This window comes from Mizuhopecten yessoensis, unplaced genomic scaffold (assembly GCF_002113885.1).
Source record: "Mizuhopecten yessoensis strain PY_sf001 unplaced genomic scaffold, ASM211388v2 scaffold716279, whole genome shotgun sequence".
Classification (NCBI taxonomy): Eukaryota; Metazoa; Mollusca; class Bivalvia; order Pectinida; family Pectinidae; genus Mizuhopecten; species Mizuhopecten yessoensis.
Genome location: NW_018480037.1, coordinates 325,922 through 352,441, shown reverse-complemented (window position 1 = coordinate 352,441; position 26,520 = coordinate 325,922). Strand labels below are relative to the sequence as shown.

The 26,520-nt window shown below is 34.8% G+C and overlaps 2 protein-coding genes across 6 annotated transcripts; one reads left to right on the top strand and one right to left on the bottom strand.

Moving 5' to 3' along the window:
* The first annotated feature begins 771 nt into the window (after positions 1 to 771).
* Positions 772 to 20,597, top strand: LOC110442559 (protein Smaug homolog 1-like). Of its 3 annotated transcripts, none has more exons than XM_021486219.1 (13): positions 772 to 1,093; positions 5,507 to 5,934; positions 6,807 to 7,478; positions 7,745 to 8,044; positions 9,286 to 9,395; positions 10,314 to 10,400; positions 10,668 to 10,848; positions 11,597 to 11,685; positions 12,960 to 13,066; positions 13,322 to 13,520; positions 13,768 to 13,837; positions 14,458 to 14,547; positions 15,010 to 20,597. In XM_021486219.1, exons 2-13 carry the CDS (start codon positions 5,733 to 5,735, stop codon positions 15,036 to 15,038), a joined length of 2,136 nt encoding a protein of 711 aa, XP_021341894.1. In that variant the 5' UTR covers positions 772 to 1,093; positions 5,507 to 5,732; the 3' UTR covers positions 15,039 to 20,597. The 3 variants fall into 3 exon arrangements, with proteins under 3 accessions (XP_021341894.1, XP_021341891.1, XP_021341892.1); XM_021486216.1 differs by having other exon boundaries at positions 9,286 to 9,404; XM_021486217.1 differs by lacking the exon at positions 772 to 1,093 and adding an exon at positions 1,314 to 1,333 and having other exon boundaries at positions 9,286 to 9,404.
* Positions 20,598 to 24,226: 3,629 nt separating this feature from the next.
* LOC110442575 (28S ribosomal protein S12, mitochondrial-like) lies at positions 24,227 to 26,481 on the bottom strand. 3 transcript variants are annotated; one of them, XM_021486250.1, is made up of 3 exons: positions 26,400 to 26,481; positions 25,880 to 25,985; positions 24,227 to 24,761 (listed from the first exon to the last, which is right to left on the bottom strand). In XM_021486250.1, exons 2-3 carry the CDS (start codon positions 25,977 to 25,979, stop codon positions 24,289 to 24,291), a joined length of 573 nt encoding a protein of 190 aa, XP_021341925.1. In that variant the 5' UTR covers positions 25,980 to 25,985; positions 26,400 to 26,481; the 3' UTR covers positions 24,227 to 24,288. The 3 variants fall into 3 exon arrangements, with proteins under 3 accessions (XP_021341925.1, XP_021341924.1, XP_021341923.1); XM_021486249.1 differs by having other exon boundaries at positions 26,388 to 26,475; XM_021486248.1 differs by lacking the exon at positions 26,400 to 26,481 and adding an exon at positions 26,278 to 26,361.
* Between the last annotated feature and the right edge of the window lie 39 nt (positions 26,482 to 26,520).

Genomic DNA, 26,520 nt, shown 5'->3' with positions numbered 1-26,520 from the left:
TGCCAATATCACGCAAAAGTTGTGGTTCGGTGACAATAACATTTTGAAGACTTTGCAAAAAAGTTGTTTAAATGGAATGTATAAGGCGCATTTTATGATTGAGTCGCTATAAAACATAATTAATAAACCGAGAGATTCACAAAATACCCGTACTGGTATTGTATAGGGTACGTAGATCTGGTTCAACAGGTGGAAGCCTACATGGTTTCAGTTCCTGGTAAAATGTTGATGGTTTTTGGCCCCTATAAACGGTATCACAACAAACAAACAAAATAAAAAAATAAAAAGACAACATCTTCTTTAACTTTTATCAGAAAGCCGAGTATGATGGCATTTGAACTATCTTTTTTTATGTAAATTCGTGTAGTACTGATTGGGTACATTAGAAAAGGAAATTTGAACAGCCAAAAATAAAAACAGTACCCGATATTGATATGAGGAGCTTAGATATGATCGATCCTTGGGGAATCAGCACGTACATTTAGCCGTATTTTTTTTATATATTGCCTGTCTAATCTGATTCCGTGATTTGACCTATTATCCACTATCACGAATTTTCATATAGTAATATACTCATTTACGTTCATAAGAACGGTGCTAGATTTATTATTGTTGATCTTTGTTATTATTTTTATGCAAAAGATTCTCAATATAGGCACGGACTTAGATTATAGGTTAGTATTTTTGTGGTGTGTTATTTTTAGCAATTTTAACTTGGTAATTGGCCGTAGTTATGCATATTGAGGACAGATGGCGCTTTCGTCGCACCTGCTAAGTTCACAGGTCATAATCATTTATCATCTCGACACTTCTGTTTGCACTGATCACTCTCCTGAATGACAGTTGTCTTTGTGTGCATTGATAATAATTATAACTTCTTAATGTGCATAAAAGGAAAAGTAATTCTGTCAAAAAGATACGTTTTAGCATGAAATACATGTTTGTTTTTACTTATTTGCCGCCATTGTGACAAATGATGACGTCACTCATTAGTATTCCTCAACATGTGGAGCTGAATAATACGACCCTGTCATTATTGGAATAGTTACCTAGATGACCCTTTGTATTATGTTTACATTTTCCAACCGGAACGGTAAGTATTTTACATGAGATATATCTGATATGATGTATAAGTATGTTGGTTACGGATTCTAGAATATGTAAACAAAATGGTGGACAAGATTAAATCGGTAACTCCAGTACGACAGTCATGTTTATGACTCGTCCAAGTTGTTTTTCTTCCTACACACTCGAACAATGTGTTGTTTCTGTCTGAGGATACCACCATTGTGTGATGTATATCAATGGTAAAACAAATGACTTCACAAGGGACGTAAGCATCAACCTAACAAATATGAAATGGTACAAAATATAACGTTTTAGTAGATCTGTTGATTATCCTGTTATGATGATTTAGAATGTAATATGTACTGTGCAGTAACGTTAGTTGTTCATTTAATAAATAGCTTAATATGAGCACTGAATACATGTAATTTATTTACAAGTGTTATCTATCGCTTTGTTTTCATACGCACTATTGTTAATCTGTTGACATCGATGATAGCTATATAAATACGTCTGCTGATAACAGGTGAGGGATAAATGTGTATCATATGTCATGGAGGTGAAATATAGTTAATGTGTAATAAAAATATGAGAGACAACTCGGTTTCACTAGGATCACTTTATGAATATTGCAGAACTTGAAATTGACTGGGTTGTTCCCTATAATATGTCGGGACAGTAGAGAAAAATATTAACTTCCTTTCGGTTATGTGAAAATACCATAGAGTTCAGTTGACAGTTGTCTAGAAAAGGATCTGACACAGATATGCAGAGAAAGCGGTTTGGCTGCAAATTTAAATCCACGTTCACCTTTGTCAGTGTTCCCTTTAATGAACCTGCCAGATAATGTCACTCTAGCTACATATGTATATATATATATATACTGCCATTATTTGACATCTATTTCGTCAACATAAAAATTACTTCAAATATTGTATTCTTTCTAATTCTTCCTCATCTTTATCGCGTGTAGTGAAGTTATTGATGGCACACCATACACGAATTTTGTCATAAACCCAACGTTAACCGTGATCAATCTATAATTCATTTTCATGCATCCTTTTCAGGTGAATTGCTAAAAGCAATGGGTTCCACAATGTTAAGTTTCAGTATTTCCAGAAATTCTATGAGTCCCATCAAAATTCTAGGAGTATAGGACTCGGGACTTGTATGTAGATTATCACTGGTTAATGAAACTTCAAAGGGATGATACCTTGACACTAGTTTTCAATTTCAATGTTTATTACATGATTGGGAAGAAAAAATAAGGCTGTTATGGATTCTGATTGACGACAATGACAGTCACATGTTCTTGTTCCATGTATGACTATAGCTATTTTTACTGATTTTATTCATTCATACCTTGCAATAAAGTTATTTTTAAGAGAGTGATGTATGCAGCAGATGATATATATCATATTTAATGGTTTTCCATTGACAACCATTATATATTTCACTATTACGGCAGAATATAGGATACTGATATTTTTCACAAATGTGAAGCACAAGTGAAAATATTGATATGTTCTGCCTTACAAGTGAAATATTATGGTATTCAACGGGAAAGCATTACATTTTCTATTAATTACATTTAAAAAACTACCTACAGCAACAAAAGTAACTTGATCATTCAAAACGGTTGAGGATATAATAACTTTAACATTGGTGCCATAGTCTAATGGCATAAAGCTGTGTGCAATTTTGAATAGACTACTCACAACAATTTTACGATTTCTATTACATTGAATGAAGTGAATGGGAAGTGCCGTTCTGATTGGTTAACTCCAAAAGTTTGTTTCCATACACTTTTTATATCTGTCACCGTCACACCCTGTCACTGCGTGAAAAAACAGTATCAAGTTGATAAAATTAAATATCTCCCTGGCAAAAATGTTATAAATGCTCATGCTGAACGACCAAATTTAAGTTTCGGGATTGCAGCAATGACTTAATTATGGTAATCCTGAGACAATCAAGTTCCATTAGGCTGACATTCCTCATACTTTGTGGAAGTGGTATTAAAATATGGGATAATTGTATGTCAGTCGACTGACAGTCTAGTGTTAAAGATACAGGGAAAATCCTGGAATTTGAGATTATACTAATAGTGGAGCTATCTTACCCACTTTACTCAAAATCTATATAAAAAAAATGAGTATACTACCGTATCAGTGATCAATCTAGGATTTAGGGGAATCTACCCTTTTTCAGATTTAGGGGAAATTAAAATTTTGATACAAGACTAGCGTCATGAAAGTTGAAGATAAATGATTTGTTCGACATACATGTGTGCAGTATAAACATCCATTTGAAAATTGAAGAATTTTTGTTAAAATTTGTTAAGAAATGTATTTTTGCAGTGTTATAAATTTTAAATGTTGACTAGAAAACATATAGGGAAATATTTTGAAGAAAAAACNGTATTTTTGCAGTGTTATAAATTTTAAATGTTGACTAGAAAACATATAGGGAAATATTTTCACTGAACAGGAATTTTCTTCTGTATGGGAAACTACCCATATACGGTAGTGAATCAAGTCTAGATTGATACCAGAGATGTATTGTGACCTGATAAAAGTTCATTATAATCATTAACAACAAACATATTTTATTGTTGTCTAGAAACAAAATGATTTTGTTTTAAATATAAGTAGATGATGTCAGATGAGGTACTAAAGTGTATTAGTGTTAACGTTGGACATAACATGAACGTGTACCACTAGATCTGTCTCCATGACAGCTGACGGACCACGGCTGTAGTTTCATATTTGGTAAAAAATATAAATATGTCTGTTTAGGGTTCCCGACCGACCCTAGCTTTTTACCCCCGACCCCCCCCCCCCAAAAAAACCTGCTTATTTTCAATTTTTAAAAGGTTCCTTGCCTTTCAAAATGGCTTCCAGCTCCATGTTGGCGCTAAATGTCAACATATGGAGCACAATTTGCCTTCAAATGAACCTTGTTTATGTAATTCTTTGTTTTACATACAATAGTAGAGTCATAATCACATGACCACACGGTACACAAAAATAAACAAAAACAAAACAAAATTTGACCTACCTACCCTTGTTTTTTTGCCCATGCAACCCTAAACAGACAATTATTCTTTTTTGGCCTTTTAAGAAGTAGTCTGCAGGTAAATTTGGGCACTTCTAGTTTAGCAGGCACAACATAATCTGCATCAAAGACATCTAGTTTCGTGTTACAGTTTATTAATTTTCATTAATAAAATACCTAATTTTCTCTTGTCTTCAACTTAGTAAGTGTGAAGTTGTCATATTAGTTTTATATATATACAATAAAAAGATAAGACCACTATATAAATCATAATCTGATTCATAGCACCAACTAATGTAAGGAGATGGAACCTGTGGAATTGAATTGGAATTGGAAGATTTTCTTCAAGTACATGTATTTCAAATTTGGAATTTTCAGAATCATAAAATCATCATATAGGGCCATACAAAAAATTATTGTTTCTTGTTATACGTTGAAAAAATTTAGGGTAGTTAGGTAACAAATAATTTTATATGGTTTAAATAAGAGAGTGATCTTAACTTTAACAGTGCTTCTTTGAAAATTGCCTTAATAGGTTTAGGGTAGGCACAAAAAGTTAGGGCAGGTGAGGTTACTGGTAACACCAAATATTCGTTTTGTTTGTCCTAGTTATCTTCGAAATTGAAGAGAACTTGGGGGTGGGGGGGTACATTTTCATTTATCACTATTTTCCATTGGGGATCAGGCTGAAATTTGGCCCCACAATAGTTCCTTAAAAGGCTTTGGAGTTTATTTTAATTTTGACAAACATGTGACTAATTGGTTGATCACTGATCAGTGGACATGATTTTCTAATCTAAACATAAAAAAAATCAGTTCACAATCTGTTATGTTACAATTGTGAGAAATATTTCTGATTTCTTCCATATTGTGTAAACAAGTTACCAACATTACTTTATTTTAGACCCAAATTGAGTATTTCAATTATGCATGTTTTATGCAAAAACGTGATAATTCAAAATATTTGTGACACATAAACAGCATCATGTTTGAAAGATTTATTGATTTATTGATTTATTGATGAGTTACATCTCTGTTATCGGCAGCACTCATCATGATCACTGTTTGGTTTATAATTTGTAATTTATAATGCTGAATTGTCGGTCACCGTCGGTGCAAAGTTAATGTTTCAGTCTGATATACAATGATGACCATAAATATCAACGATTAACTGGTGGAGATATTTTCACTACACCTGTTTTGTTATGCATGTTGTGTGTCATCTTAATTAGCATGATCAGTGGTTACCAGAGATGATGACCTGGATGTTTGATTTGTTACTAGACACTAAACTATGTGTACAGTATTATAAATGTATATATATGGATATTTAAACTATGCAAACTTATCCAGCTTATTTAACCTTGTATGTTTGTTTTTGTAGGTTGGTTTGGGGTGCTGAGTCTCGGAGCAATATGAAGAGTGCTATACTGTAGAGTTGGTATCGCCCCTTTGATGGAGTGGGACTATGTGAATAATAGCACTAGATGTAGACATTGGATTTGCAGTGAAGATGTGAAATCAAATGTTGTGTCATAAAATACAGAATATTTCAGTGTTGTAAGATGTGAAAGAATGACTTAAAAGTAGAAAGAAACTTCATAAAAATAATGAAATCAAATAATTTGTTTAGAGATCAGGTGAACTCTGTGACTAATTTATTTGAGAAATGGAGTGAATGTGAACAGACAGTGGCTCTGTGTACACTGTTTAAACAGATATCTCCTACCCAATGCCGCTTCCTGGCGCAAGTGTTGGACCAGACAGATTGCACAGATATCGGCCAGACGGAGAGTGAGGCCAACGACCCAGGTATGCTCTCTTGTATTTAAATTATTAGGTCAACATGCAGATCAAAAATTGTTGGTTTTTAAGAGCTACAGGTTATACTCCCTATGAACAATTCATGTCGAGAAATTGACAAGAGACAATGTTTTCTTGGTGTTTTTAATCAGTAATGGAGAAAGTTAGTATATGCATCTATTTTGAATCAAAATTATTATCTTCCAACAGCATCTAAAACATCGTTATAAATGAGTGATCTATTTTACTTATATACCAATTGATATCATGCTTTCTGCGGTTTGAAATTCTCCCTGCGGCACCCTCTCAGTGCGTGCATAGCTCTTATTGAACCTGTTCATTCTTATTTAAATCCAAATGTGAACAGAAATATCTGATTAGAGGTGTATATTATGATATTTATAATTCTTACTTTCGATGTATCATTGTGTAAGTTCAAGAATAAGTTATGTGTGAGCTGTTACTCAGATTCATAACTGACACTGACTGACTGTGTTGTCGGTCGACAGCGTAGTGCTGTACATGTTAACTTCTCACTGAAAGGCCCAGATATTGCGCTATTTCGGTCATAGCTATTTTTGTCACCAACTTTCCCAAAAGATGAAACTGACCACACTGGACGTTGGCTTCAGGTCATGCCATTATCAACTTCGTAAACTTCATTAAGAGATATATATTTTCAGTATCGACTTGATTTTCAGGTCATCAAAAAAACTTACTTCACTTAATTGTCCCTTTAAGACTGTTGGTAGGCCCCAATTATCTCCTGTATCTTTTCCAATGGTTTGAGTTACACCTTTTTTTGCCCAAATTTTAACCCAATGACCCTTCTCAAGTACCTCTGATAGAAATTGTGGTTTATTATTGTCTTTGTTTTGCAGTGTACATTCACAAATTGGCCAACAATGATTCCAAAGAGTATGCTATTGCAAAGCTCCTAGCACATCTTCCACTACTACGGACTGGGAAGAATCAGGCCAAGGTTGAGTATCTAGCTCTCATCTCATCCATATTGGGTTACACAATTCAAAATGGTACTCACATTGAAGAAAGTCGGCAAATTATTTCATATTCATTGATGCACCCTGCAATTACAAGTGATGAACGTTCAGAATTCACCCTATGGATTGGGAAGCTGGAGGAACAGTTCACATATAGTATCCATCCTCAACAAAAGAAACCTGTGAAAGATGAGGAAAGTATTAATCAATCTCTTGAGAACTTGAACATTAGTAACAATGCCACACACAAACCAGTGGGGAGTGGGAGAACAAATGGCTGGCATGTGCACCCACCACCGGGAGAACCCCTCGTCATCAACACTATGGACCCAATGTCTGTCCCACCCAACGGTCTCCTCATCACTCAGCAAAATCTCATCAATCAGCGACGACAACAACAAGTACCCCCACCTCCACCACCTCCACCACCAAACAGTAGTCAAATAAGCTACAATCACACTGCCATCAGGTCACACCATCCTCCTCTCCAGCCGACCAAGTCAGCTCCACCCAACTTCCTGTCATCAGTGCCTTCTTCTCAGTCGTCATCATGTAAGTCTGTTCAATCATTTGTGTCAGTTCCACTCATCTTCCTGTTATTGCAAGTTGCAGTTTATCTTGGATTCTCAATGCAATAGTTATCTTCAAGCAAATTGTGTTCACTGAATTTCCTGTTATCAGTGACTTATATTTATATTTATTTATATTGCTACTAGATAACTCATGAACTCACAAATCGCTTGTGTTGACGGATGAATTGTCACTTGTTCAACAGTTTTGTCATGTTTTCCTGATCATATTCTTTGTATCTCCTCTAGTGAGCTCTGGCTCTGGTTCAAGAGGTCATCAGCCCTTAGTGAGAACCTCGTCAGTGTCGGTGCCTCCTTGCTCTATCCCAGTGCCAAACCACATCAATGATTGGCTACAGTCCAGTGAGGACCAGTCTTCACACTCTTCATCCAGTAGGGGGCGCTCACACTCCATGACATCAGACCACGCCCCTCTCTCCCCCCAGAGCAGCATCACATCCTCCAGCAGTAGTAGTGGAGACACCCACCACGAGGATGGTCCACAGCCAGTCAAAAACAGCTTCCTGGAGGAGGGGAGTGGAATGAGGGGTCAGTATTAAACCAGAAGCAGTTAGCACTGTTTATCCATTATTTTTACTGGTGTTATCAACAGCACATTTCAGATTTTTAGGTCACCTGAGCTTTAGATGAAGTGATCTATTGGTATCCGCTTCATCCGTCGTTCGTCGTCTAACCCTAACTTAAGCTGAAATACTGTCAAAGGGATTCATGGGAATGTTACTGACAACTCTCTGACCAAGTGTTGTTATTTTTCGGGTCGATCAGAAAACCAATATGGCTGCCAAGGGCGCAATTTTGAACATAAAGTAAAGTTCTACTGGGTCGATTTCACTGAAACTTGGTAGGAATGATCAACTCATGGACCTGACAAACTAACTTAAAAGTTATTCTTAACTTTTTTTTACTCAAATTTTGGTAGGGATGATTGACATCACCGTTAAGGCCCATGGGCCTCTTGTTAATGATACATGTAGATATTGTTTGTATTATGCATAATGTCATATTTCCATTTAAGGAAAAATATTTTTGAAACGTTTATTAGGCTTTAACAGTTTTCAGTTGAAAAGTCAATGAGAACTGAACAGGAAAAATGTCACGGACTTATTACACTTACTGTCCGTATATGGAATTAAATGCTGTGAGTAATTTTAGCTATGCTAAATTCTATACAGCTTCACTAAGCTATCAAGGCTAAATTCTATACAGCTTCACTAAACTATTAAGGCTAAATTCTATACAGCTTCACGAAGCTATCAAGGCTAAATTCTATACAGCTTCACTAAACTATTAAGGCTAAATTCTATACAGCTTCACGAAGCTATCAAGGCTAAATTATATACAGCTTCACGAAGCTATCAAGGCTAAGATATATACAGCTTCATTAAGCTATCAAGACTTCTAGCAAAATTCTGTGTTAGAAAAAATCTAACAATACACAATCCTCTTCTGCCAAATGATGTAAATGTGTCTTAATATTATGTCTCTTTGTTTAATCATAGTTAATTACTGCAAAATGCTTATCATAGGCAAATGTAATAACAGAAAAGCTTATAAAAACAATCCAATCATATTTTCTGTCCAAGACCATTTGTTACAAACTATGTTACGCATATATTAATGTGTATATCGGACAGAAAACGGCTTTGCTTGTAAGTTGGGGTTCCCTTTCCTTTTTAATACCTGTTCTATCACAGCATGGGCATGCCTTGCATGTGCATAATGTTTTATGCAATAAGCTTTCATAGTATTCATTGTTCTACATTTTACAGATGTGCCGTTATGGTTAAAAACACTGCGCCTTCATAAATATGCCTATATCTTCCAACAATTAACCTATGAAGAAATGATGAACCTGACTGAGGAGTGGTTGGAATCTCAGGTACAATGGGTTCGTTTTTTTTATTATAATTGTTTAAAAATGTCCAATGTTAATATTACATTGTCACAATTATCCCATACCAATAATACAAATTGACTAACAGTAAAAAAAAAAGTCTTTACAATATTGAATAAACAATGAGCTGTGCCCTGGGATAATCCATTGGCTGCTCTTGGGACTTGACCCCCTAACAGTTATAATTGGTCTATCTATTTTCTGTTTTCTTTTACATGGACTGGTCCATGTCATTTATTATAAGGTCAACTGAGACAAAGTTGATTGCCTTTTGTCTTGTCATCCATCATTAGGCTATAAACAGTAAAATTTCTACTTTTCTGGGAAAAAACATGGAACCCATTTCAATGAAATTTTGCAGGAAGCTTCCATGACCAAAGAGGAATCAAACTTGTGAAATATATGCTTCCTTCGTATTCTGAGGAACAGTGCCTAAAATTTCAAATTTTCTAGAATTACAGCAATCCTCTTCTAAAGCAGTCTCTGAGTTACATATATGTTAGAATCAAAGCTGCATCGTAGATCTGGAAATTGAACCAATGTTTGCTGTCATGTTGAATTTTCAAATTCTTCCTACCTTGAATCCTGAAAATAACATTGCATGAAAATTATCCTGTGCACAGTATTATGTCATTTGTTGAAAGAAAATTTAAATGCGGACCAATTAGCCCTTTAATTGTACCTTATTGAAGGAAAAGGAAAGTATCTGTAGTTTCTTTTTATTATTGAACTTATTAATCAATGGGAACAACATATTATGGAATAACTTTTTATCTGTTTTGTAAAGTGTGTATTTTAAAGATTTATTTCACTTGAAATTATGTAATTAATGATTTTTGGATTGATTGATAATATGAGGCACCAAAAAGGTCTGTTGTTGAATTTATTATTTATATTTTACAGAATGTAACAAAAGGTGCTAGAACAAAAATTGTGCTCAGTCTGAACAAGCTTCGTGAAAGACAGTCCTTACTTCGCTCACTTGAAAAGGTTTGTACTGATCAAAATTAGTAGGACATTTTAAAACAACATGTTTTCATGTTAAGTTGAATAGACAGGGGAGGTAGCTTCTTTGTTTCATGATAGGTGTTATTTAAAAGATAATCCATAATTCCTCAACACTTAATCTTATATTGCCATTTACATATGAATTAATTTGGTTATTTTTGCTAGATATATGTTGTGTTATGATTCAATAGTTCAGGTTTGTTTTTTGCTATTAAAACCACTAAGACTAATTCTGTTGTGTTTGTTTAGGAGATGATGGATGGAGGGTCAGTGAAGGCTGCTCTCACAGAGATGAAGGTGATAATCAATACCCCAATGAAGGCATTTTCCCAGGAAGGACTCCCGTCGTCCTCTAGTTCAGAAGGGGGAGACTACTCTTATATCGCTGAAGGCGACTTGGTTGCTCAATTTACAAGAGTCATGGGCAAAGGTATTCACTCCTATACACTGACAAAAAAGGAAAAAAAGGGGGAAAAATCAAATAGTTAATTTTTGTGACAAAAAACATAACCTCAGAATGATATTGATGATGATACATCCACTAGTATAAAGCTTAGCAATGTATCACAAATTAGCAAAAAATGAAATGCTTCAGGAAATAGTGATAATGTGGCGAGGTTAGACACTTACTATTTTTGCATGGGCATTTGGCAGTTCATTGGACTAGTGAACTAGTTATAAAGAGATATCTCCAGCTCAAAATATTAAAAGTTATTGACTGTATGCGGACACATATATATACAAAACTTCTGCCATGAAGATATGGTGAAGTTTAAGAAAATTTTATATGATGCAATATATATGTATTTAACCAGTTTTCAAAAGGAATATTCTTAATTTACAACTTCTCTATCAAATGATATTGTGGTAAAAAAATATTACAAGTTCACAGGACCAGTTAGGTTCTAATTTTATGTGATGCAATATATATGAATTTAACCAGTTTTCAAAAGGAATATTCTTAATTTACAACTTCTCTATCAAATGATAATGTGGTAAAAAAATATTACAAGTTCACAGGACCAGTTAGGTTCGGTGATTCACTAGTCCTTGCTGAAATCTACTGGTCTCTGACTGGGAGACTAGTGTTAGTTTCTCTCTGCTGAGATGTTGGTATAGGTGATTGTCAGGACGTAGCAGTGTCTCCGAGTCATTACACTGTGTTTGGTCTATTTCAGTTTGCACACAGTTGCTGACGGCCAGCCGTCCAGATGATGAATGCTTTAACCTCTACCTCAGCCTCATCGACAAGTGTATAAATCATGAGGTAATTTTACATTTCATATCATATTCTTTGATCGGTAAAATGATGTTACTACACATCTTTCAAGAGCCTTCAACTATGGACTATGAATATCAGCTTGATATTAAAGTCATAACAAAGGGGACTGAATAAGTTTCTATTTATTTTGATTTTGATTTATTTTGTCATGTAAAGCAAAACTAAAAAAACAAAGTTTGAGGAGATACGCATTCAGCCTGTCAGTATGTAGTCCTATGTTTATATAGTAATCCTTAGGAATCACTCTAGTACTACATATTTACCATTTTTCATGAAATTTGATTTGGCTAAGATATAACTTTGACATGTTTGAAATGGGTTTTATCAATTAAATGTCTAATGTTACTTACTTCAGATATAATTACACCACCCAACTCGCTGTCAATAGTCTAGCAGCTGCATTTCTTGACTGATTTATATGAAACTTCAGTCATGTTTGCCTTGGACACGTTTGAAAGAACATCAATAGAGTTGAGAAGGTCACTGTTACTAAAATATGATTTCACTATTATATACTTATCATCAGTCTAATACTCATTTGTCTCAACGGATTTTCATGAAACTCCTGTTTGTCTTGATGGGAGCCATTTGTCAAAAATCAAGGTTGCTGTTGCTAATAATAAAATTATGTCATTAACCCTTTCACCACTGTAGACCATAATGGACTCATCCATATCAATGCATGACAGAGTCTACTAAAGTTACATAGGGGTGAAAGAGTTAAACTCATTCTTGCGGCCATATTTCTCATGAAATGAAAGTTATATTTGCCTTGATGAGCATCGTCGATCAAAGATTAAGTTTAATATTACTAAAAATATAATTCAACACAGTTTACCTGTATCACTGTAGCGACTTAATGTCTTAACAGCTTTTCATAACTCTTAACACATGTTTAACATAAGTGAGTATTGTGTTATCACCAGTCCAATGTCAAGTTCATTGTTACTTAAAATATATATATTTACAGAAAATGGTTTTGGACTCTCCATTGGTACACAATCCATTATGCTAGAGGATATATATCTCTTGTGATGCCTTGTTACAAAGTTGCTCTCTGAAATTTGCCCAGAAAGGGTTTAGGGTGGGCGTTATAAACTAGGGTAAACAAGTTGTCAGAGGTCCAGCAATCATGACATCATCATTTAGACAATAGAACAATATAGAAACTCTCTGTTAAGCATGGGTGATATGAACATGAGCTGCCAGATTTTTGACACAAAACATAGTTCATGTATGAAACATTTTTTATTTTTTAGGCCTTTACATATAGACAGAAAAAGTTATTGTCCACTTGGAAGCAAGAAATGCAGAGAATATATCAACCACCACTCAAATATAGTATGGATAGGAAACCAAAACCAGGGTAAGCAGTACCACCGGGCAAACTTTGGTCTGTATAGCCCCACTGGGACATGATCTGTGAACATTTTGCGAAATGTTATGAAATCCTTGTATAGAAGTATACCAATAGTATCGAGATATACCAATAGTTTACAGATATCAAATACATTGACACATGTATACATGTATACTGTTCTGGTAGTAAATCATTCCAGCTCTAATTTAAAGTTAAAAATATTTCAAAGTCAGTAAAGCCTATTTTTGTCATTTAATTAAGATGGGGCAATACGTTTCCTCTTGGAGCCTCATTGCGTGGGGGTCTTGCGCAGAAGGTTCCACGTCAGCCTCGTACAACAACACAATGGAGTTTTGGAGCCAAGAGGTCTATAGTGGGGGGCACGACTAGTGGTCACATTCCACTGACTCGCAACACTTCTCTCAATCCAGCACTCTTCTCCAGACCACAATTCAGTGAGGTAATTTGAAATAACGATAACATCATTGGTTGTGAATTGATTGATTTTTTTAAGTGTAACATGTGAACAAAAAACCTTCTGTGAGCATTTGCTATTATCAACACAAGGATCAGCAACTAGTCATGTTTCCTCAGGTGAAGACAAACAAAATAGTCAAAAATCAAAATTGATTTCAATTATGTTAAAAAAAAAAGAAGAATCGAAAAAGAAGAAAAAATAGTATACAAATGATGTTTTAATATTTCAGGGCAAGCAGCAGGTGACAAGAACCCACTCTGCTCCTCTTAGGTCTCCAAATCTTGGTTTTGCTGTGTCAGGTGGGTAATTCTTTATCAGTTATATGGCCTAAAATACAGGTGAAATATGTTTTCACTCCTCCTTTTTTTGTGGTTTGTAACTTGCGTTGAACCTAGGAAATGGAAGAAGCATGTCTTTATTATAGATTTGTTCATCTGTGGCCAGGTCTTGCTGTATTAGTTTAAACAAAATATATGTTCAAAATTAGCATATCATTTTTTGAAATTGAAAATTGGTTTTGTAGGCATTAAAAAGAAGTTCATGCTTATATTAATTCTTTTCTTCAAATTTTCAGTTGACCAGGTTCCAAATTTTCAGTTAATACATGTATACATTGTACCGGTAAAATCAATTTAACAAAATTCTATATTAAAACTATAGTTATGAAATTTTCAATAGACTACAAGTACAAATACATCATTTATTCAGCAAGGGTATATATATGCAAGTCTGCTTGATAGACACAAAGGTCTGCAAGATGTTTGTTTCAAGTTTCAAATTTTTGCGGGTTATTAGAATTACAGTTAAACAAGATACGTGCTGGTAAATCAGAAGATATCTCTACATCCCAGTTCTGTATATCAAGTTGCAAGTCTCCGGTCAAACATGCCATTCAATAGAAACCTGTTCTTCTTTTCAGATTGTGAATCTAATGCAGACAGTGCTGAGAATTATGCTCAACTGGATTCTTTGTGCATGAGTGTAACAGAACATGCCCTTGGAGGGTCAGGTATGAAAAAATTCTCTGCCCTCTTAGACGAGATTTTGAATATTCATGATTTTTGAATGGCTGCTTATCAATATTAAAATCTTACCTGGTATTTATGTAAGAAAGAAATCCCACTTTTTCTGAGATGAGCCATTTTACAAGGTCAACCTGGCTTGAAACTTTCCATATGTTATAAAGCCTAATATAAAATGTAGTAACAAAATATAAAGAACCATATCAGATATCTGGTTGCCACTGTCAGCATTGTAAAGTCTTGATGACCTTATACAAAAATTAAAAGCATGGTGTCTAGTTTTATAATTTAAATGATCAGACAGGCATAACTACATTTTAGAAAGGAACAAGAGGTGTTTTGGGGTCAAATCTATATGTTCTGTTGTAAGATCGGAGCCTGGTAATGAATCAAGTTTTGGTCAAGTTTCATAAAACATTAAATAGAGAAAATGCATCAATTTTTTTCAGATTCTGGAGATAAAAGTTCAGGATTTTGAAAAAGGAGGGGTGATGAGCAGCAGGAAGGCACATTTACAGACTTGATTTAGTTCTGTATGAGTTACATTTGTGAGTTTAAGTTAAGGAGCATGTTTTGATACATCCAAGTAAGGATATAGGGTCAAACCCATGAAGACAGGATTGCCAATGTGTATGAATATTTGCTTGGTCTGCTGTGGTGTGTCGGAGTACATGTGTTATTTCTCTGTCAGATGTGTGGCCATCTTAACCAACCATTGTTTTATTGCCTGTGTTTTGTCATCTTTACATTTTTTTCTTCCATATTTTTTTATTTTTTTTTTGTAATTTACACTCAATTGAATCCACACCAAGATATTTCCTACCACTACTGATATCTGTGTAAGTACCTAGCCTGTATGATCTTGTGATTGTTGCGTGTTCAGTTTTCACTTATATTTTATGTTGTTATTTGATTTGTTGATTTTTTCATATCAAGCTTTTTCATATTTTTCCAAACTCAGATGTAATGTTTATTTAATTTTATAAAACATAGAATGTTTTGCTGTTTAATTTTAGATTTTAGTTTAATGTATAAGAGAAATATTATGGTTACAGCCGGATCTGATACCTATCTTGGTTATGTCTGTGTATGATGTATATTAAGTGTTTATTATTTAACTAAATGAGTTACCTGTGATCATTGCTTTATTACTTGTCAGTAACAAATTCACACAGTGCCTTTTGTCATAAAAATTATGTTAACTGAAAGGTTCTGCCAAAATCTATGCATGCACAAATCAACCAAGTAGGTGCAGTATATCATGGTTATGGTAGGCAGCCTTGTACACATGCATTCATTACTATAGTGTCTAAGACACTCTTTTAACCCGTATTATATTCATGTGTGTTCATGTGCATGAACATAGATTTAGTCCAAATGAGAGGAGGAACATCATGCCTTTTCTAATGTGTTGTGTGTACCAGTGAGTAAAAGAAGTCAGTTTTGTTAATTTTCTCTTGAATGAAGGTACCCTGGCCAGTAATTTTGTATCCGATAATTGTAATTTTTCATACGATATGCCATAATTATGAGGACATGACTTTAGAAATTGTCAAGCCCTTTATGACTGTTAGACATGTTTTATTCAATATATTTCCCGACAAATTTGATATATTTAGAGTTTGGTCACAGGTCAATCTGGACAACATTTTTAATGAGCAAACACAGCATTCTGTCTAACCTTTTGTTTTTCTGACCAAAACTTGTGTCTTGTTACTGTCAACTTTGGTTAACCTTGGTTAAATATCTTTTCGTTTGATTTCATATCTATGATACTGTATTAATCTGTAATGAAGCTAAAACATCAGACTTTGATTCAACACAGTTAACATCAGACTTTGATTCAACACAGTTTCAGATAAACCTGATAGTGGATGTATTTGATGCTGATCATCTAGGCTTAGGCCAAAAATAATGTGTTTCCGGTTTCCCTACCGACCCTAGCTTTTTGTGCATACCCTAAATTTTTTACTGGCATTTAATGATATTCACAGTTAAAGTCAGAACTCTGATATGCACTGTTTAAGTCAGAACTCCTGCTCTATATATAAGCATTGTAAAAATATTTTCAAAAATTAAAAAAAATGCCTATCTATTAAACGACCCAATTTTTTTTCAAGCAGAAACAAGAAACATGTTTGTTTTTGCCTTACCATAATGTCAATCCTCAGTGTTTGTTTCTTAATTTTGTTCTGGGAACCTTCTTTATATTAAAGCCAATGTCAAGTCATTGTACAAGGGATATCACATAATGGTTGGTGCAAGGGATGTGGCGTCATGTCATTTGTGCAAGAGATGTCATGGTTTTTCTAAGAAATGTCATGTCATGGTTTGTACAAGGCCCTTGAAGGGAAATGATAATATTTCAAATAGAGGGACTGTATAGTGATGTTGTGGTATGGTTTGTACAAGAGAAACTGTTTGTACAAGGAGTACTTTGTCATTGTACAAGGGAATATCATTTGTACAAAGGATGACACGTCAAGGTTTGTACAAGATATCTGTCAGTTTGCACAAGGGATGTCATGCCATTGTACAAAAGATGTCTGTCTATTTTGTGACTTATTTAAGGAATTTCTTGTGTCGTTTCTTAAATATATAAGCGATGGGATTTGTTAAAAATGTGGCTTGTATGTGTGAAAGCTAAGTGTGTGTGGTGTGACTGTTGTCACTGTCATGTAAGTTGTGTCACGTATGTTGTGTAATTCGAGGCATGTTTTGGACGTGTTATATCATTATAGGATCAAGAACAGTCGGTAGCACAGGCATTGATCCAGGTACCTGATGTCATGTTGAATGTTTTAAGGAACATATGCATGATTCTTTGGTCATCTTTAATTTGTCTTGTGCCATGGTCAATACAAGTGCCGTTGTTGTCATGTTAAAGTGTTTCATGTGTTTTGGTATCTCTGCCGGTACAGAGACCAAACAACCATTAGCCTAAATGTACAATATCACTTATTTTATAGAGGTACATAGAGGCTATCTTTGGTTGTAACTATTGCACTCAGAGTAATATTATATCACATATATAGATTTTAGGAGAACAAGTTGTTACACAAGATGTACATTTCATTAAGAGATATTCTATAACACCAGTGGTAATGTTGTAGGAACTATTTACATCAAAGTTATGATGGCTTATGTTAAGTTTGTATTTTCCTTGCTGTAGTAATGCAGTGCTTGTAATTTTCCTTGCTGTAGTAATGCAGTGCTTGTAATTTTCCTTCCTGTACCAATGCAGTGTCTAATTACTATCGTGGAGAAATCTGCTACCAGTGACAAATTCTAGACAATTTTTTGGTTTGTTTGTACATTTTGTAATAAAATGCACATATAACTTCAAAAAACCCATTCAACTACTATCAGCAACTGAGTGTATATCTGCTGTTAATTGTATTTAATATTGAAGCTGATTCCGTCTTGAGTTTTGAATACTGTTATAAACTGTTGTAAATTAAACCTTACCATCTGTTATGGATTCGAGTGGGGAAGGCATGTCTATTTGATGTCTAGTGCTGTTGTGTTACTAGTAAATTTGATTTAAATTTCGTTTTCCTATAATGATAATATTTCGTTTTCCTATGATGATAATATATCGTTTTCCTATGATGATAATATTTCAAACAAATTGTTTATTGACTTTTCATGCAGTGCTGATGGGCCTTGTTAACAAGTGTTTAATATTGAGAGCATGCTTCCTGTATATTTACTTCCTCGCACACTGTAGCCTTCATGTCCAGCTTTCAGCTTTCCATACTTCCTTAGAACTACCAGTTGTGGAAAGAACTCATTTTAAGTAGAAAAGCAAAGTTGCAAAGCTAAAACATATTTATCATACGTAAATTTATAGAGCATGGTTTTCTATAAATTACAGTTTAAATGATATGTTGATACATAAAATATTTTATGTAAAGCTATTTTTTCTATTATTGTGACCATTCAGTGACAAAATTAGAATGTAGTGATTTTCATTTTGATAGACTTCAATTGTATACATCCATGATGTATTGATCTATTTAATACTAATTTTAGTAAAAAAAATGATATTTTAGAAATTGTGTAAGCAAAGTATTGGCTATCATTACCAGTTTCTAGCATGTGACAAAAACTGTGAAAGGCTTCTTATGTTATATATCTGTCATGAAAAGTGTCATTGTAAGACTGAAGTCAGAAGGCTTTTTAGGGTCTACAAACTTTGTTAAATATTTATGAATTAGATTACACTGTTGAACTGGCGAGCTGCAGGCCTAAACTATTTGTATTTAATTTTAATAAGTATTTCTAAATACGTACTATTTATAACTTTTACTTTGTATTACAATGAGTCATCTTTTGAAAAGTTCTCAAAGACATGATTAATCAATTACGGAAGAAACTGATTGTATCAATTTTATATCTTATATTTGTCAGCAGGAGTACATTATGAATTATTGCCTTTTAATAAAAGTTTGTTTGCTTTTATAACATCTTTTCTCGACATTGAAAGCTATATAGTGACATCAAAGCAAAGACTTTTTAACTTAACCCAATTTTATGTATACCCGTATAAAAATACACATTTCATGAATCCCTGTGTGGACAAACCTGTTGTTGGACGGTTGGACTGGATTGACAGTTGAACTGTAATATAACACATTTTGTACAAATTGTTCCTTGTTGTGTTGAAGTTGAAAGTTTATAACCAAGTTCTGGAAGAAACTGAAGTGTTAATATTTTGTTACATTGTTTTGTATTTTAGAGAATTTAATAATGAAATTCCAATGTAAACTTCTTTAGTGTTACAGTATGTGTGTGTACAGTCAAAGGGGTTTTTAAAGACTTGATTTGCTACCAGTGTATACAATGGCAGGATTGTACAACAGTGCCAATATAATGTAATGTCACATTAGTTTACTGTAGTGCCGGTTTCGTCATATAATGCCAATGTTACCACAGGGTTGAGACAGGAATTAGAACTTTTTAAAAGATTACGAATTATTTTTTTGGAAAACACAGAAATATTTCAAGAAATATTAAAGTCATGTACTTTTTCTCCATCAAATTTACAGGAAAAAGTTAAACTTAGAAATAGAAAAATGCTGATGTAAAATACATGATATATAGGGCAGGTCATATAGAATTTGTTTAGGTACATTCTATTTGAAGAACTTTTCAAGCCTTTACGGAACCTGTAATACATTACCAGCATTGTAGACAAACATTAAAAATACAGTTGTACTGGAAGTGGAGGAAATCTTGATCTATTAAAGCTTGTATGTTACTGTTATTTTATTTGCCCAAACATAATCATTTAAAGAAAAGTTAAAATACGGGTGGTGACTTATTTTCTTTTTGGCAAATAGGCAAATATTTCACATATTTATATCATATTGTACTGGGTACATGAAGTTCAATATACATTTGTCAGTTTAGGGATTTTGATGGTTGCCTTAGTGAACATCTGTCTTTAATTCTAAAATTAAATGACATGAAGTTCAAGTAAGGGAGGGTCGAAATAGGAAATTAACTAAATCATGTTTGAAAAATAGTATTGAAAACATCCTTCCCCTTTAAGATGAAGAAAAAGTCTTGTTGCCAAAATGATCTAGAGAATTGAACACACTTCACCTGTTGATATTAATTAAATTGTTTGGTAATGAAGAATCTTGATCATGTACTTGGTACTACTGAAGTGCTTTATTCTGTGTAAATCAAAGAATTGGTACTGCAATTTATCTTTGCTCAATTACAAACTTTATAGCTGTTGGAAGGTGTGCTTGAAGCAGACTTCCTAAGTATTGTATATAAAACTATCATGAAATGAAATCTGTCACCTGCCAAATAACCATCCATGACTGATTACCTACAAGAAAATAGGATTTCCCTGTACACCCACATTGACAAGAAACCAATGATTTGGTTTTAGTTGTATTTTACAGTTCATGTGAAGAGTTTATAATTATTAACAGTTGTACACATTGTTTTTTTACAAATAAGTTGGTAGTTTATGTCAGAGGAATTATCCTGGAAGGGAAATAAACGGTCTTGTTCTGATTATTGCCTTGTGTCATTTCTTAAAGGCCAGTCCACTGGCTTCAAAGCTTAATTATCAATTGAATTGGTACGCTACTCACTTGTAAAGCTTGATGTTACATGTAAGTAAAATGCAAGCAAGACCAATAAGGAATACATGCAGTATTCTTTCCAAGGAAAATCTTCCTTGAACAACTGACAGACAGATGTAATTATAATAGGCCTCCACTCAGTAGGGATTATAATTAATGGTCGCATTGCCCATGAGTTTATCCTTCTGCAGTGTTGTTTATTATAATAATATACAACATTTGAATAAGCTCATCTGGTCAAAAGCTAAGGGCCATGATGCTGCAACTATAGCTCCCTATTTTTAGCCTACCATCATCTGATGGTGTACTATTCAAATCACCATTCGTCCGTGGTCTGTCCTTTAACAATTCTTGTTATCGCCATTTCTCAGAAGGTGCAAGAGGGATCTTTCTAAAATTTGAGATGTAGGTTCCCCTTGGTCTGCATAGACTGATCGGATGAACAAAATTGCGGACAGACTGCCATCTTGGATTTTTGACAGTGAATGTTTGTTATCGCTATTTCTCAGGAAGTTCTGGAGGGATCTTTCTCATATTTGATTTGTAGGTTCCCCTTGGTCTGTTGTTGTGCATATTTACTTTTGAAACTGATGGTATAAGCAAAATGGCCAACAGGTGGCTATCTTGGATTTTGACAGTGAATGTTCTCATGAAGAGTTTGAGGGATCTTTCTCAATTTTGCATATTTATGTACCCTAGCTTGGTCTGTTGTTGTGCATATTTACTTTTGAGACTGATCAGATAAACGAAATGGCCAACAGGTGGCCATCTCTGATTTTGACAGTGAATGTTTGTTACAGCTGTTTCCCGAGAAGTTCTGGAGGGATCTTTCTCAAATTTAAAAGTAGGTTCCACTTGATCTGTAGTTGTGCATGTTTATTTTGGAGAGTGATCATACAAACAAGATGGCCACAGGAAGTACTGATGAGATCTTTCTAATATTCTATTGATCAGATCTATTTCTCTTACATTTAAACAACTGTACTAGTAAATATGTGAAACGATGGCATTTACTGTTTACATAATTTGATCAAACTAATAAGAAACAAGAGATCCCAGAGGGATCTTGGCGCCCACCTTTGTACCATCTTCATTATTTCTTTGTTAGTTCGATCTTTTCTCTTCTTCCCTCTTATCTGTTTGATCGAGTCATGTTAACAGTAATTGCACCTTGAGGTAACTTTTGATCTAAACTTAGTACTGATGTGCATGAAAGCCAACCTTCAAAGTGAGTTTGTCATTTTACATATTTACTAGTACAGTACTTAATGTGAAAGAAATAGAATCGATCATTGCAATATGAGAAAGATCTGTTTATTTCTTCTTTTAATCCATTTTGTTTTTATGATCAGTCTCAAAATATAACATACAAAACGAGGGATCAAGGGGAATCACATTTAAAATTTAAGAAAGATCCCTCCATTACTTCCCGAGAAATAGCGATAACAAACTTTCACTATCAAAATCCAAGATGACTACCTGTCGGCCATGTTATTTATACGATCAATCTCAAAAGTTGCCCTGCACAGCTACGGACCAAGAGGAACCTGCATATAAAATTTGAGAAAGATCCCTCTGAAACTACCCGAGAAATAGCGATAACAAACTTTCAATATCAAAATCAAAGATGGCTGCCTGTCGGCCATGTTGTTTATCCGTTCAGTCTCAAAAGTTGCCCTGCACAGCTACGGACCAAGAGGAACCTGCATATAAAATTTGAGAAAGATCCCTCTGATACTACCCGAGAAATAGCGATAACAAACTTTCACTATCAAAATCAAAGATGGCTGCCTGTCGGCCATGTTGTTTATCCGATCAGTCTCAAAAAGTGCCCTGCACAGCTAAGAACCAAGGGGAACCTACATATAAAATTTGAGAAAGATCCCTCTGATACTACCCGAGAAATAGCGCTAACAAGCTTTCACTACCAAAATCCAAGATGACTACCTGTCGGCCATGTTATGGATCCGATCAATCTCAAAAGTTGCCCTGCACAGCTAAGGACCAAGAGGAACCTGCATATAAAATTTGAGAAAGATCCCTCTGATACTACCCGAGAAATAGCGATAACAAACTTTCACTATCAAAATCCAAGATGACTACCTGTCGGCCATGTTATTTATACGATCAATCTCAAAAGTTGCCCTGCACAGCTAAGAACCAAGGGGAACCTACATATAAAATTTGAGAAAGATCCCTCTGGTACTTCTTGAGAAATACCGTTAACAAGAATTGTTTACGGACGGACGACGGACAACGGACAACGGACAACAGACAGACCACGGACGCAGGGTGATTTAAATAGCCCACCATCAGATGATGGTGGGCTAAAAAGATCAAACTGACAAACTAATGAAGATGATTCAATGGTTGGCGCCAAGATCCCTCTTTGATCTCTTGTTATTAAGCTGCCTCCACCAAGTCAGGGGTATTTAGTATTAGCTTTGTGCCGACCCGTTTCCAGAGCATATCTTGGCACTGTTTCATGAGGTGCATCAAACTTTGTATATAGCTATATCAGAGGAAGGTGGTGTGTTGCATCATTACTCATAAAATAAGGTCACTGTGACCTCTTAACCTTTGGTGGGGCTGCACTGGCCAAGTGGTTAATGCATCCAACAGTCTATGATCACTTGCCCTCAACTATTGGGTGTGGGGCAGTCGCCAGGTACTTGCTGCAGGTTGCTGGTATTTCCCGTTTCTACGTTTTTTCTCTACCACCTAAACCTGACTTGTCCTTAAATATATGGCAATAGCTGTTAAGTGTTAACAAAACATAGAGGACAAACAAATGAACCTTTGACCTTGACCTTAAGTACTATGATACTGTGTTATACACGTTTTTAGAGCATATCTCAGCTATGGTTTCATGAAGTAGCATCAAACTTTGTATATACCGGGTAGGTACATAATGGATCTCTATAAGATTTCAACCCTATTATGGCCAAGTTTTAAATACAGCATATGCGTAATTTCTGGAGGTTATCTTGACAACCTTTTTTAGGGATATCTGTGAAGCCCATGTTACAAGTTAATCTTGAAAAAAGATAACTCACTTCCAGCTTACAGAGGTAAAATTTTACACCAACTTTTAAAAAACTTTGATCTTTGATTTTCAGTGTGGCATGAAAAGTAACAACACTTGGTCACAGAGCCTGTTAAGAAACATTTATACCAGGTTCAGCGTCAATTACTACCGTGGTTCTTAAGTAAAAGTGGAAAACGTTAATTGTTAACAGACAACAGATGACAGATACATGACAATGCAGGAAGACAAGTAGGAATAAAAATTTGCTTCCAAACTAGGAAACTGTAAGCTAGCTAATATTCCTTGCTTCCCCATGAAAAACATAAAAATGAAAAATAAATTGCATATCACCAGATAACAATGGGTGTGAAAACTTCTTTCTAATTTTCTAATGTGACACTCTAAGCGCTTTTGCAAATGTTCCCCAAGCTCTCTCTATATTTGGAAGATAGTATCTGAATATGTCCAAAAGAAGCATCTTGAACATCAGGAACATTTTGTAGATTCAAACAAAAACAAATAAAAAAACAGGAAATAGAAAACAGATTTATTTTTGAAGAAGTGGAGCATATCAGGACATATCACACACATAATTAAGCTTTTTTCTTTTTGATGACATGTGGCAAGTCATATTTCCCACGTACACAACATAATTTTACACCCGGAACATCTTGTAGTCTGCCTCCTTTGAGTAGAACTATGCTGTGCTCTTGTAAGTTGTGACCCTCATAAGGAACATATGCTGTGGTTTCAATTCCATTACTAAGCTTCACTCGCACACATTTTCTGGAAGCAGAATTGGGTTTCTTTGGCTTTTTGACAATGGCTTTTAAAACTAGGCCTCTTTTATAAGCATTTCCACCAAGTATGCCAAATTTCTTCTTCCTTGGCTTTAGTTTTCCTCGTCTGTGTAACTGGCCTAATGTCATATCACGCTGTAATGATATCTGTGGAAGGTGATGTTTCCCACATATGCTACGAACACCTATGCTTGTATTGTTCCTTGATATCAGGGTTGAGAGACTTCGCCATGTAGCACTTCCAGAGGCAGAATTTATTAATGTTCCTAAAATTCAAAAGAAAAGCATTTTATCAACAAATTTAAGACACAAAAAAACCAGTAATAGTTTGTTTAATTTCATACATAGAATTATCCAGAAATAAAAACTGGCATCACTTCTTTCTTTATGCATGGGAAAAGACAGTAGGTTTTGAGCTAACCAGTAGCAATTAACCATAAATTTGTGACACCTGCCTGCCATATATACACTTTAAATTTTAGCCTAATATGAATTGATAATTGATACTTTTCCAACGCATTTACAATTGACAAGGAATGGAAATATCATGTATACAACATTGAAAACATGCCAGAATATTATTAGGACCAAAAACTCCTGAGCACTATATGGACACTTTGATCATGAGCTATCCAATAAACAGTGATTGACTTGGCGACAGTCTAAATCCACTAAACTCCTCCCTTCTTCAACATATATGGGACCTTAAATATTTGTTTGGTACTGTAGCGGAACTGGACTGGGTCGTTCGTTGGTGACCATGAAGCTCAATTGGTAGAGCATCCTCCTAAATTTCGAGGGTCCCAGGGTTCGAACCCCGGTCTGGCCATGCATTTTCCATCTCCTGTAACAGTGGTGCCTGTGACCAACATTTGTCTCAAGTATATGGTGTGTCCTTGGCAAGGGGATACCCAAACCTGGGTTGTAAATAGTTGTGTTTTTGGGTCGAAGACTTAGAAAACGAATGCAGGAGTATATGGACTGGGTCAATCATAGGCAACCAGGAAGCTCAATTAGTATAGTGTTTGGTAGAGCGTCTGACTTGAGTTTGGAGGGTATTGGGTTCGAACCTCGGTCTAGCCGTGTATTTTTCCATCTCAAGTTACAGTACCACACTTAATAAGGATTGAATAAACAGGCTTGACTATGATCTGAATTCTAGATGGATTCCTGGCAACAGCTGCACATTCTTCCTCTGTCCTGGTATTGTTTATGATGTCATGTAACAAATGCTGACTAATACTGTATACATGAGTCCACCCGAAGAAGTGCCAAAGAAGGCAGAAAAGCCCAGCAGTCAGTCTTGTGTTTGTTATTTTATACTACATATATATATACCATACATATGCAATAAGCAAGACAAAATTTATATCAATTATTTTACCTGACATTTTACCAGTCTTGACTTGCAAGTGCTGTGTTACTTTAGGAAGACATCTCACAGACAAAGAGGCAAACTGCCGACATATACCCAGCAATGCCATAGTCTTCTGCAATAGTTAAATAATGATCATAAATTAATAATGTTACAGTAAATATAGCACTGAAGAAACATGTCACCCATCTAAAAAAAAATCATTTTAATAGGGTTTTTTAAAATGCACAATCATGACTGAATGCACAAGGTAAAATATAATTATCAATAATTCAAGACAGATAAGACACTGTAATTAGAATTAGATTTTCTGTAATATACTGCAGTGTATCGTCACGCGTACGCATGAAGGTCGATACAGCTGTCTTGTTACTTGAGTTCTGTAAAAACTATTCAAATTGGTTCACCATTTTGCACCTGAGTTGATGCTGGCTTGTGTTATGGTGTTGTTTAACTTAAAATAACTTGCAAATATTACTGCACATAAGCTATAGGGTTAGCAAACATTATCACTAACTATTGAAATCACCTTTATGTGGCAGCTGGGTCCGGGGTATCTGGGTCTTTCATATGTTTACCTTCTTAAATGATAGCTACCAGAAAGCTCAAACATCAGAAAGGCAAGATTTGGGGAGAAATCAGTTTCCATA

Excerpts from the sequence above, each read along its gene's own strand:
- LOC110442575 (XM_021486248.1), bottom strand. Across the intron at positions 24,762-25,879 it reads CAAGACTGGTAAAATGTCAG|GAACATTAATAAATTCTGCC; the intron begins GTAAAATAATTG and ends TTTGAATTTTAG.
- LOC110442559 (XM_021486216.1), top strand. The coding sequence starts at position 5,733 with ATGAAATCAAATAATTTGTTTAGAGATCAGGTGAACTCTGTGACTAAT. Across the intron at positions 5,935-6,806 it reads GAGTGAGGCCAACGACCCAG|TGTACATTCACAAATTGGCC; the intron begins GTATGCTCTCTT and ends TTTGTTTTGCAG. Across the intron at positions 8,045-9,285 it reads GGAGGGGAGTGGAATGAGGG|ATGTGCCGTTATGGTTAAAA; the intron begins GTCAGTATTAAA and ends TACATTTTACAG.